We start from the raw sequence: 14056 nt of genomic DNA on the forward strand, positions 1-14056 counted from the left end.
ACCTTGGGTATAACTAAGCATGACACACCCAGTTCAGATTATCAATAAATCATATCTCATCAATTCTTCAAATTTCATTTCAACAAATTTTATTTTGAATAACGAAAAAGGATTAAACAACAGGCATTGCCTATATTAGTTTTCTCCTAGTAACAATGAGTATATACATATGATTCAACAAAATTCTAATTTTAAACATATTCATGAACATATACTGTAGCAATTGTATTGATGAATAATGTTGGGATAAGGATAGTATTTAAGATATCATCTCCAATATACTTATGTGCGAAATTTATTGTTTTTCAAAATACATATAATCATAATTTAGAGATTAGAATATAATATAAATGACTGGATCTATCCACACATAGGATACAGACCTAAAAAGCCATTGACAAACTACTCCTTCCAATTCCATTTTTCACAAGTTGTTTAAAACAACTCTTGAATTCTTAAAGTGAAGAATCTGAATACCTCTGCCAATTTCAAATTGGCAGACTGCAGCCAATTTTAAAATAACCAGTACGCAAAAACAAGAAATTTTTTATCTTTTTGGTTGAGCACATCTTTCAAGCAAATATTGCAAAAGTTGTAATTGGATGTAAAATTCTATTTAGGGCAAATATAGTTTAATTTCTATGATCTGCAGACAAAAAATAAGCAGTAAGCTTTTACTAGCATTGTGATATCATTCTGGTAGCTGGTCACATTTATATATATCTTGGCATCAAGCCTGTTTCCTTAAAAAGCAATGTTGCCATGTTTCCAGGGTATACATTATGGTAAATACGGTGCAGACAAGGTTCTACTTACTGTCTACGATTCCATGTAACCTGACTGCCGCAAACAACGGAGCATAAATCTGACCATCATCGTTGTCCAAGAAACTGGCAGATTTAGGTTGACTGTCAGAAAGAAACAGAAGAAGCGCAATCAGTTTTGACAGAAGTTATTATTAAATTTGCAGGAGTCAACCAAGGTTAACACAAATGTCTACTTACAGAAATAAAAACTTTCAAGTAAAGGAAAAATCCTAAAGAAAAACTTATTACAAAAGGCATGCATACACTTGATTATAGTACCACATGGTACACAAATCTAATTAGCCAGTATGTAAAGTAGGCGAGGTCATACTGTTGACCAGCGGACCAAGAATTTAGCTTCAATCTTGGAAACTGCCAATAAAGTCTGAACAAGGTTGTAAATCAACAAGGCATGCATCAGTGTTCTGTCTGACAAGGAAATAACCTTATTCTGAGTTCATAACAACAGTAACGTGATTTACGACCTTCAAGATTTAAACAGAATGTTTTGGAATGGAAAAGGCAATTCTCATCAATCAAGATGGATTCAATCTGCTGCATATATGTATTTTTCCCTAACATGTTTTGTTTTACAATTATTATACAATATTGGATTGCATTCTCTGGTGATTTTTATAAGAATTGAGTTTGAATTCTCAATGTATCTCCTATATGCATGCTCATCAAATTTAATTTTAATTGTTACATGTATTTGATGATTGTTTTTATCATTTTACAACTTCTAAATAAGTCATATTCATCTCACTTATAGCCTACTTTGTTTGTAAGTAGATTCAATAGGTAATTCAAATGTCCCCCAGTAATTTAAAAAAAAGATGTATTTAAAAACTAAAACTGTTGTCTGGGAGACCGACTTTTTTTTTAGATGCCTGTTTTGTACTTGAATATATTGAAATGTTGGAAGTATAACACCATGACACTATCCCTAACTATAGTGAAGTGATAAATACCCCTCTCCCTCCCCCCCACCCCCGAGGTAAAATAAGGTGAGTACAGTACTGTGTGACAGTATTAGTTGGACACCCTATCCCCCCACCCCCGGGGTATACCGACCTGTTAAATAAGGTGAGTACAGTACTGTGTGACAGTATCAGTTGGACACCCTATCCCCCCACCCCCCGGGGTATACCGACCTGTTAAATAAGGTGAGTACAGTACTGTGTGACAGTATCAGTTGGATACCCTATCCCCCCACCCCCCGGGGTATACCGACCTGTTAAATAAGGTGAGTACAGTACTGTGTGACAGTATCAGTTGGATACCCTATCCCCCCACCCCCAGGGTATACTGACCTGTTAAATAAGGTGAGTTCAGTACTGTGTGACAGCATCAGTTGGACACATTATCCCCCCACCCCCGGGGTATACTGACCTGTTAAAAAAGGTGAGTATATCAGTTGGACACCCTATCCCCCCACCCCCGGGGTATTCGGACCTGTTAAATAAGTTGAGTACAGTACTGTGTGACAGTATCAGTTGGATACCCTATCCCCCAAACCCCGGGGTATACTGACCTGTTAAATAAGGTGAGTACTGTAGTACTGTGTGACAGTATCAGTTGGACACCCTCTCCCCCCACCCCCGGGGTATACCGACCTGTTAAATAAGGTGAGTACAGTAGTACTGTGTGACAGTATCAGTTGGACACCCTCTCCCCCCACCCCCGGGGTATACCGACCTGTTAAATAAGGTGAGTACTGTAGTACTGTGTGACAGTATCAGTTGGACACCCTCTCCCCCCACCCCCGGGGTATACCGACCTGTTAAATAAGGTGAGTACTGTAGTACTGTGTGACAGTATCAGTTGGACACCCTCTCCCCCCACCCCCGGGGTATACCGACCTGTTAAATAAGGTGAGTACAGTACTGTGTGACAGTATCAGTTGGATATCCTATCCCCCCACCCCCGGGGGATACTGACCTGTTAAATAAGGTGAGTATAGTACTGTGTGATAGTATCAGTTGGACACCCTATCCCCCCACCCCCGGGGTATACCGACCTGTTAAATAAGGTGAGTACAGTACTGTGTGACAGTATCAGTTGGATATCCTATCCCCCCACCCCCGGGGTATACCGACCTGTTAAATAAGGTGAGTACAGTACTGTGTGACAGTATCAGTTGGATATCCTATCCCCCCACCCCCGGGGGATACTGACCTGTTAAATAAGGTGAGTACAGTACTGTGTGACAGTATCAGTTGGATATCCTATCCCCCCACCCCCGGGGGATACTGACCTGTTAAATAAGTTGAGTACTGTAGTACTGTGTGACAGTATCAGTTGGACACCCTCTCCCCCCACCCCCGGGGTATACTGACCTGTTAAATAAGGTGAGTACAGTACTGTGTGACAGTATCAGTTAGACACCCTATCCCCCCACCCCCAGGGTATACTGACCTGTTAAATAAGGTGAGTACAGTACTGTGTGACAGTATCAGTTGGATATCCTATCCCCCCACCCCCGGGGTATACTGACCTGTTAAATAAGGTGAGTACAGTACTGTGTGACAGTATCAGTTGGATATCCTATCCCCCCACCCCCGGGGTATACTGACCTGTTAAATAAGGTGAGTACAGTACTGTGTGACAGTATCAGTTGGATATCCTATCCCCCCACCCCCAGGTTATACCAACCTGTTAAATAAGGTGAGTACAGTACTGTGTGACAGTATCAGTTGGACACCCTATCCCCCACCCCCAGGGTATAACGACCTGTTAAATAAGGTGAGTACAGTACTGTGAGACAGTATCAGTTGGACACCCTATCCCCCACCCCCAGTGTATACTGACCTGTTAAATAAAGTGAGTACAGTACTGTGTGACAGTATCAGTTGGACACCCTATCCCCCCACCCCCAGGGTATACTGACCTGTTAAATAAGGTGAGTTCAGTACTGTGTGACAGCATCAGTTGGACACATTATCCCCCCACCCCCGGGGTATACTGACCTGTTAAAAAAGGTGAGTACAGTACTGTGTGACAGTATTAGTTGGACACCCTATCCCCCCACCCCCGGGGTATACTAACCTGTTCAATAAGGTGAGTACAGTACTGTGTGACAGTATCAGTTGGACACATTCCCCCACCCCCCGGGGTATACCGACCTGTTAAATAAAGTGAGTACAGTACTGTGTGACAGTATTAGTTGGACACCCTATCCCCCCACCCCCGGGGTATTCGGACCTGTTAAATAAGGTGAGTACAGTACTGTGTGACAGTATCAATTGGATACCCTATCCCCCACCCCCAGGGTATACTGACCTGTTAAATAAGGTGAGTACAGTACTGTGTGACAGTATTAGTTGGACACCCTATCCCCCCACCCCCGGGGTATACTGACCTGTTAAATAAAGTGAGTACAGTACTGTGTGACAGTATTAGTTGGACACCCTATCCCCCCACCCCCGGGCTCACCCTATCCCCCCACCCCCGGGCTATACTAACCTGTTCAATAAGGTGAGTACAGTACTGTGTGACAGTATCAGTTGGACACATTCCCCCACCCAAGGGGTATACTGACCTGTTGAAGAATGTGAGTACAGTACTGTGTGACGGCATTAGTTGGATGTGTGGGTTCAGCTGGAGGAACAGCCAGTATGCCAATGTCTTGTATACACTGTACTCATTGTATACAAATAGTCTGTAAACAGAAACATGTGTTTATAAACAACAGTATAAGCCTAATTCTGTAAACAATTAGCAATTTGTAAAATATTAACATTTAATTTACTTATTGGATACAAACAGTTTGAAAGTCATTAAATATCCATTTCTAAACAAATTAACACTAACAGTTACACTGATACACTACATTAATTGTATACAAACATCTACAAAAAAAATTGTTTTTTTCTTACTCCAGACAAGGATATCCACAGTTTTACCAGTGTGAGAACTTTCCATCTCACCCTACCTAGGGTAAAGACATATAGCTACACAAGATTTTTGCATGTGCTAAACAATGGTATGACGTCATAACAACAGTATCATGACGTCGTGGTAATAGAATCATAACCTCACAATATAAACAACAATGAAAACCCCCCTCGGGTTGAGATTCTTCTGTCCCACCCCAAAGGGGCCCTGTTGAAAGATTCTATTAATCTCCATAAACAACACAAAAAATAATTCTATAAATCGCAGTCATCAATCATGTAACCCAATGGATGAAAGTCACCTTAATGTTAACAAAATTGCTTAGTATCCCTAACCATCCTAGCATGCTTATACATACAGGCCTTGGGGTTTCATAGTTACTGACAAGAAACAGTTTAAAGCCTGTTTGACCCCCATTACTTACAATGAATTTAGTCAAAATATCTACTTGAACAATTTTGGTAGTGCTTCATCCAAGTAAGTTACAGAGCTAATGAAGCGGACCTCAAGTCTCTAAATTAATTGAAACATGAGGGTGAGCAAAAACTGGACCATGGCAAAATATGAGGCAACACATATCCCCGCTGTATCATGGAGGAGTATGGAGAAACACATATCCCCCCTGTATCATGGAGGAGTATGGAGTAACACATATCCCCCTGTATCATGGAGGAGTATGGAGTAACACATATCCCCCTGTATCATGGAGGAGTATGGAGTAACACATATCCCCCCTGTATCATGGAGGAGTATGGAGTACACTAACACATATCCCCCTGTATAATATGGAGAGAGTATGGAGTAACACATATCCCCTGTAATGAGGATATGGAGTAACACATATCCCCCTGTATCATGGAGGAGTATGGAGTAACACATATCCCCCTGTATCATGGAGGAGTATGGAGTAACACATATCTCCCTGTATCATGGAGGAGTATGGAGTAACACATATCCCCCCTGTATCATGGAGGAGTATGGAGTAACACATATCCCCCCTGTATCATGGAGGAGTATGGAGTAACACATATCCCCCCTGTATCATGGAGGAGTATGGAGTAACACATATCCCCTGTATCATGGAGGAGTATGGAGTAACACATATCTCCCTGTATCATGGAGGAGTATGGAGTAACACATATCTCCCTTATCATGGAGGAGTATGGAGTAACACATATCTCCCGTATCATGGAGGAGTATGGAGTAACACATATCCCCCCTGTATCATGTAGAAGTATGGAGTAACACATATCCCCCCTGTGTCATGGAGGAGTATGGAGTAACACATATCCCTCTGTATTATGGAGGAGTATGGAGTAACACATATCCCCTCTGTATCATGGAGGAGTATGGAGTAACACATATCCCCCTGTATCATGGAGGAGTATGGAGTAACACATATCCCCCTGTATCATGGAGAGAGTATATGGAGTAACACATATCCCCCCTGTATCATGGAGGAGTATGGAGTAACACATATCCCCCTGTATCATGGAGGAGTATGGAGTAACACATATCCCCTCTGTATCATGGAGGAGTATGGAGTAACACATATCCCCCCTGTATCATGGAGGAGTATGGAGTAACACATATCCCCCTGTATCATGGAGGAGTATGGAGTAACACATATCCCCCCTGTATCATGGAGGTATGGAGTAACACATATCCCCCTGTATCATGGAGGAGTATGGAGTAACACATATCCCCCTGTATCATGGAGGAGTATGGAGTAACACATATCCCCTGTATCATGGAGGAGTATGGAGTAACACATATCCCCTGTATCATGGAGGAGTATGGAGTAACACATATCCCCCTGTATCATGGAGGAGTATGGAGTAACACATATCCCCTGTATCATGGAGGAGTATGGAGTAACACATATCCCCCTGTATCATGGAGGAGTATGGAGTAACACATATCCCCCTGTATCATGGAGGAGTATGGAGTAACACATATCCCCCCTGTATCATTGGAGGAGTATGGAGTAACACATATCCCCCTGTATCATGGAGGAGTATGGAGTAACACATATCCCCCCTGTATCATGGAGGAGTATGGAGTAACACATATCCCCCTGTATCATGGAGGAGTATGGAGTAACACATATCCCCCCTGTATCATGGAGGAGTATGGAGTAACACATATCTCCCTGTATCATGGAGGAGTATGGAGTAACACATATCCCCCTGTATCATGGAGGAGTATGGAGTAACACATATCCCCCTGTATCATGGAGGAGTATGGAGTAACACATATCCCCCCTGTATCATGGAGGAGTATGGAGTAACACATATCCCCCTGTATCATGGAGGAGTATGGAGTAACACATATCCCCCTGTATCATGGAGGAGTATGGAGTAACACATATCCCCCTGTATCATGGAGGAGTATGGAGTAACACATATCCCCCCTGTATCATGGAGGAGTATGGAGTAACACATATCCCCCCTGTATCATGGAGGAGTATGGAGTAACACATATCCCCCCTGTATCATGGAGGAGTATGGAGTAACACATATCCCCCCTGTATCATGGAGGAGTATGGAGTAACACATATCCCCCCTGTATCATGGAGGAGTATGGAGTAACACATATCCCCCTGTATCATGGAGGAGTATGGAGTAACACATATCCCCCCTGTATCATTGGAGGAGTATGGAGTAACACATATCCCCCCTGTATCATGGAGGAGTATGGAGTAACACATATCCCCCCTGTATCATGGAGGAGTATGGAGTAACACATATCCCCCCTGTATCATGGAGGAGTATGGAGTAACACATATCCCCCCTGTATCATGGAGGAGTATGGAGTAACACATATCCCCCTGTATCATGGAGGAGTATGGAGTAACACATATCCCCCTGTATCATGGAGGAGTATGGAGTAACACATATCCCCCTGTATCATGGAGGAGTATGGAGTAACACATATCCCCCTGTATCATGGAGGAGTATGGAGTAACACATATCCCCCTGTATCATGGAGGAGTATGGAGTAACACATATCCCCCCTGTATCATGGAGGAGTATGGAGTAACACATATCCCCCCTGTGTCATGGAGGAGTATGGAGTAACACATATCCCCCCTGTATCATGGTATGGAGAAGTATGGAGTAACACATATCCCCCCTGTGTCATGGAGGAGTATGGAGTAACACATATCCCCCCTGTATCATGGAGGAGTATGGAGTAACACATATCCCCTCTGTATCATGGAGGAGTATGGAGTAACACATATCCCCCCTGTATCATGGAGGAGTATGGAGTAACACATATCCCCCTGTATCATGGAGGAGTATGGAGTAACACATATCCCCCCTGTATCATGAAGGAGTATGGAGTAACACATATCCCTCCTGTATCATGGAGGAGTATGGAGTAACACATATCACCCCTGTATCATGGAGGAATATGGAGTAACACATATCCCCCCTGTATCATGGAGGAGTATGGAGTAACACATATCACCCCTGTATCATGGAGGAGTATGGAGTAACACATATCACCCCTGTATCATGGAGGAGTATGGAGTAACACATACCACCCCTGTATCATGGAGGAGTATGGAGTAACACATATCACCCCTGTATCATGGAAGAGTATGTACGTAACACATATCCCTCTGTATTATGGAGGGGTGTGGACAAGATTTCATAGAGAGGTGAATGTTTCGGAGCCTGGTGATTGGGTATTCAAGGCGCATCAGTTTCAAATGTTTAATGTGTGGGTTGAGCACCACATCTAGATATAAGACATGTAAAGAACTTTTAAAATTCTGTCAAGTGTTTTTCTGACAGGGGGAGGTATTCAATATTGGAATTTCATGAATATTTTGGTAAATTTTTGGTGCGGAATTCAACATAAGATTGCACCCCCCCCCATCCCCCCCCCCAATATAAAAGTTAAACAAGATGGTAGATCTTCAAAAGTAGTGACAGGGTGACAGGTGACCAGACTTAAAAATTCCATTTAATCTGGACATTGGCAAACGTTAACATATCATATATAGCAAAATCATTTGGTTCTGCGGTCTCTGGAGGGGTAAACTTACCTGTTAGATTTGAGGATTTTCTGTAACACTTCCATGGGTACTTCTCTAAGTTGGACTTGTGTTGATAGCTGAAAGACACAGAACAGAATCACATCAACAAGGACTTTAAGAACTGATAAAAAAAATTGAAAATTGTTTTAATTGAACTTTAAAAAATAGATTTTTGATGAGCTTAACTGATGGAATTTTTAGATTTGTTAATCCCTTATTAGTAGTGACAAGAGTCTTATAACGTTGAGTTACTTATTTCACATGGGTAGGGATCGCAATTTATAATTATCCATACAAAACAGATTAATCAATAGACAAGTGATATTAACATAGACTATGACTTTGTTACAGACCTGAGCTATCAGATTAAGTTCAAGCCACCTCTCACAGCTCAATACCACATGTTCCTGCTGGTACTGAAAGGTCATGTAAAGAATAATATCATTATGGAATTGTAAACAATTAAATGATCTAATGAAATATAGCAATGAACATAAAAAGAAAAACAATAACAAAATACATGTAATATAAAGTATGCATTACTTATAGACATTAAAGAGCTGACTAAAATTGGTCATTAACATGAAATTTGAAACGCTTTCAATAGACGTCATGTCTTCGATTGTTAACAGAACTGTCCCTGTTTAGAGACATGATAGGAAATCAAAATTAACAAGTGAGAAAACAAGGATAGTCCTGGCTCATTATTAGAGTTTTTCTGTATATCAAATAGCTATCACAGGAAAGTTAGATGACGTTTGTAACACACTGTCTGGGAGATGATTAGGGGCCCCTGATTACCTTAGACGCGGCCTGGTGGTACTGACACACCGTTCTGTAGCTAATTGTCTTCAACATCAGCTTGGCGCACCTGTAAACAGGTATATATCTATATATCATTTCGCATGTTTATATGACTGGACTTAATTCAAATTTGTAAGTACTGAAAGGTTAAATAACTTGTTAACACAAAAGTTAGGTGCATAAAAGTAAAACCAGATATGTTTGTTTGGAAGCTAGATAGACAATAGAAATGGTGGAGAACATGGTAAAATCCTAGAAAATCAATACCACACTAGCTGTGACAAATATAACGGCACCTCTGTGATCATAATACCAGATAGTAGCAATATTATTATGAATGATTATATATAAAACAACAATTAAAGCAAACTGAAATCTTGGCATTCGAAACACTTTATTGATCAGAAGACATTAACACTTCCTCTAAGTGAGAAGTGAGTGAGAAAGTGATGTCCTCTGTAATCTGTATCTGTACTACATGTATAAATACAATAGTAAGTGTACAAGGAGGAGTAACTCTTACATTTACCACAGCTCAGATGACTGTTCAAAGTGAGGCAACCGTCACAGTGACAGAGAATAGGAGCGGTGCCTTCACCATCATGTCTTAATTAGATTACGCTATTTCTTTAATGTTATAGTAAAGAACAGAGAATAAATCCCTTATAACATGGAAAGAAATACATTTGTAATTATCTTTCTAAATTTATCACTTCATCATAAGAATGACACACTAATGGTTTTAATGATTTGTGATAGCTATTAGATCCATGTATACCTCTCGTAATAAAGTGCTTAAACCTAACAGGACTATCAGATACATGTAGCACCCAAACTTCATCCTCTCTGATATATACTTACCCATCCATGAGTGATTTACACCCAAGGTAACACACACAACCTAACACCCCGGCTACATCCTCTCTGATATATACTTACCCATCCATGATAGATTTACACCCGAGTTAACACACACCAGCTAACACTGGGACTACATCCTCTCTGATATATACTTACCCATCCATGAGTGATTTACACCCGAGTTAACACACACCTCTAACACCCAGACTACATCCTCTCTGATATATACTTACCCATCCATGAGTGATTTACACCCGAGTTAACACACACCTTTAACACCCAGACTACATCCTCTCTGATATATACTTACCCGTCCATGAGTGATTTACAACCTAGTTAACACACACCTCTAACACCCGGACTACATCCTCTCTGATATATACTTACCCATCCATGAGTGATTTACACCCGAGTTAACACACACCAGCTAACACTGGGACTACATCCTCTCTGATATATACTTACCCATCCATGAGTGATTTACACCCGAGTTAACACACACCTCTAACACCAGGACTACATCCTCTCTGATATATACTTACCCATCCATGAGAGATTCACACCCGAGTTAACACACACCAGCTAACACTGGGACTACATCCTCTCTGATATATACTTACCCATCCATGAGTGATTTACACTTGAGTTAACACACACCTCTAACACCAGGACTACATCCTCTCTGATATATACTTACCCATCCATGAGTGATTTACACCCGAGTTAACACACACCAGCTAACACTGGGACTACATCCTCTCTGATATATACTTACCCATCCATGAGTGATTTACACCCGAGTTAACACACACCTCTAACACCAGGACTACATCCTCTCTGATATATACTTACCCATCCATGAGAGATTCACACCCGAGTTAACACACACCAGCTAACACTGGGACTACATCCTCTCTGATATATACTTACCCATCCATGAGTGATTTACACCCGAGTTAACACACACCTCTAACACCCGGACTACATCCTCTCTGATATATACTTACCCATCCATGAGTGATTTACACCCGAGTTAACACACACCTCTAACACCCGGACTACATCCTCTCTGATATATACTTACCCATCCATGAGTGATTTACACCCGAGTTAACACACACCTCTAACACCCGGACTACATCCTCTCTGATATATACTTACCGGCATCCATGAGTGATTTACACCCGAGGTAACACACACCTCTAACACCCAAACTTCATCCTCTCTGATATATACTTACCCATCCATGAGTGATTTACACCCGAGTTAACACACACCTCTAACACCTGGACCGAGTTAACACACACCTCTAACACCTGGACTACATCCTCTCTGATATATACTTACCCATCCATGAGTGATTTACACCCGAGTTAACACACACAACCTAACACTCAGACTACATCCTCTCTGATATATACTTACCCATCCATGAGTGATTTACACCCGAGTTACACACACCTCTAACACCCGGACTACATCCTCTCTGATATATATTTACCCATCCATGAGAATTTTACACCTGAGGTAACACACACCAGCTAACACTGGGACTACATCCTCTCTGACATATACTTACCCATCCATGAGTGATTTACACCCAAGTTAACACACACCAGCTAACACTGGGACTACATCCTCTCTGATATATACTTACCCATCCATGAGTGATTTACACCCGAGTTAACACACACCTCTAACACCCAGACTACATCCTCTCTGATATATACTTACCCATCCATGAGAGATTCACACCCGAGTTAACACACACCAGCTAACACTGGGACTACATCCTCTCTGATATATACTTACCCATCCATGAGTGATTTACACTTGAGTTAACACACACCTCTAACACCCGGACTACATCCTCTCTGATATATACTTACCCATCCATGAGTGATTTACACCCGAGGTAACAAACACCTCTAACACCCAAACTTCATCCTCTCTGATATATACTTACCCATCCATGAGTGATTTACACCCGAGTTAACACACACCTCTAACACCCGGACTACATCCTCTCTGATATATACTTACCCATCCATAAGTGATTTACACCCGAGTTAACACACACCTCTTACATCCGGACTACATCCTCTCTGATATATACTTACCCATCCATGAGTGATTTACACCCGAGTTAACACACACCTCTAACACCCGGACTACATCCTCTCTATTATATACTTACCCATCCATGAGTGATTTGCACCCGAGTTAACACACACCAGCTAACACCCGGACTACATCCTCTCTGATATATACTTACCCATCCATGAGAATTTTACACCCGAGTTAACACACACCTCTAACACCCAGACTACATCCTCTCTGATATATACTTACCCATCCATGAGAATTTTACACCCGAGTTAACACACACCCCTAACACCCAAACTTCATCCTCTCTGATATATACTTACCCATCCATGAGAATTTTACACCCGAGTTAACACACACCTACACCCGGACTACATCCTCTCTGATATATACTTACCCATCCATGAGAATTTTAAACCTGAGGTAACACACACCAGAATTTTAAACCTGAGGTAACACACACCAGCTAACACCCGGACTACATCCTCTCTGATATATACTTACCCATCCATGAGAATTTTACACCCGAGTTAACACACACCAGCTAACACCCGGACTACATCCTCTCTGATATATACTTATCCATCCATGAGAGATTTACACCTGAGGTAACACACACCAGCTAAAACCTGAACTATATTCTCTCTATTATATACTTACCCATCCATGAGAGATTTACACCCAAGATAAGATGCTGCAGCTAACACTCCGACTACATCCTCTCTATTTACTTCTTGTTCGTCATGGTATAGATTTCCTAGGGTAACTGCCATTGCTAAAATTAGAAAGCAATAAAACTATTTTGAAATGGTTGTACTCCCAACAATGCACATACATTATAATGTTACATAAATTTCCAACAGAAATTCCATTGAACTTTTGATTCTCTTCACATTTTTAGTAGCTTTATATTCATAAATCAAACTTTACTGTAAACTGTATCTCTACAACATAGATACCTCGTTTGGATACAAGAGGGTCTCGTATATCTAGTTTGATGATCGTGACATTGTTAGATCGTTTTTGGGAGATGTGAGCGGGATGGTCGACTCCTTTAGCTTCTTCTTCTTCCTGGATCTCTTCCCCATCAACCATACTCAACCTGTAGTAGAATCTAAGTATAACAGCTGGACTGTATCACAGTGTCAAACAGAGCTACACTCAGCTAATCATCCGCTAATCAGAATTAGTGTAACAGGAATCACTCAGCTAATCAGAATAAGTGTAACAGGATTCACTCAGCTAATCAGAATGAGTGTAACAGGAATCACTCAGCTAATCAGAATTAGTGTAACAGGAATCACTCAGCTAATCAGAATGAGTGTAGCAGGAATCACTCAGCTAATCAGAATTAGTGTAACAGGAATCACTCAGCTAATCAGAACGAGTGTAGCAGGAATCACTCAGCTAAATCAGAACGAGTGTAGCAGGAATCACTCAGCTAATCAGAAATAGTGTGACAGGAATCACTCAGCTAATTAGAACGAGTGTAACAGAAATCACTCAGCTAATCAAAATGAGTGTAACAGGAATC

The 14056-nt window shown here is 41.3% G+C and overlaps 1 protein-coding gene across 3 annotated transcripts in view; it reads right to left on the bottom strand.

The window, feature by feature from the left end:
• LOC138334718 (BTB/POZ domain-containing protein 16-like) overlaps positions 1-14056 on the bottom strand; it is a 79019-nt gene that overhangs the window by 29505 nt on the left and 35458 nt on the right. For all 3 annotated transcript variants that reach the window (XM_069283403.1, XM_069283405.1, XM_069283406.1), the window contains 7 exons: positions 13482-13624; positions 13183-13297; positions 9553-9622; positions 9105-9167; positions 8761-8828; positions 4348-4467; positions 817-908 (listed from right to left, as the gene is read on the bottom strand). In XM_069283403.1, coding sequence (XP_069139504.1) covers positions 817-908; positions 4348-4467; positions 8761-8828; positions 9105-9167; positions 9553-9622; positions 13183-13297; positions 13482-13624 — 671 coding nt within the window. The remainder of the gene's footprint in view (positions 1-816; positions 909-4347; positions 4468-8760; positions 8829-9104; positions 9168-9552; positions 9623-13182; positions 13298-13481; positions 13625-14056) is intronic.

This window comes from Argopecten irradians, chromosome 11, assembly GCF_041381155.1.
Source record: "Argopecten irradians isolate NY chromosome 11, Ai_NY, whole genome shotgun sequence".
Taxonomy (NCBI): domain Eukaryota; kingdom Metazoa; phylum Mollusca; class Bivalvia; order Pectinida; family Pectinidae; genus Argopecten; species Argopecten irradians.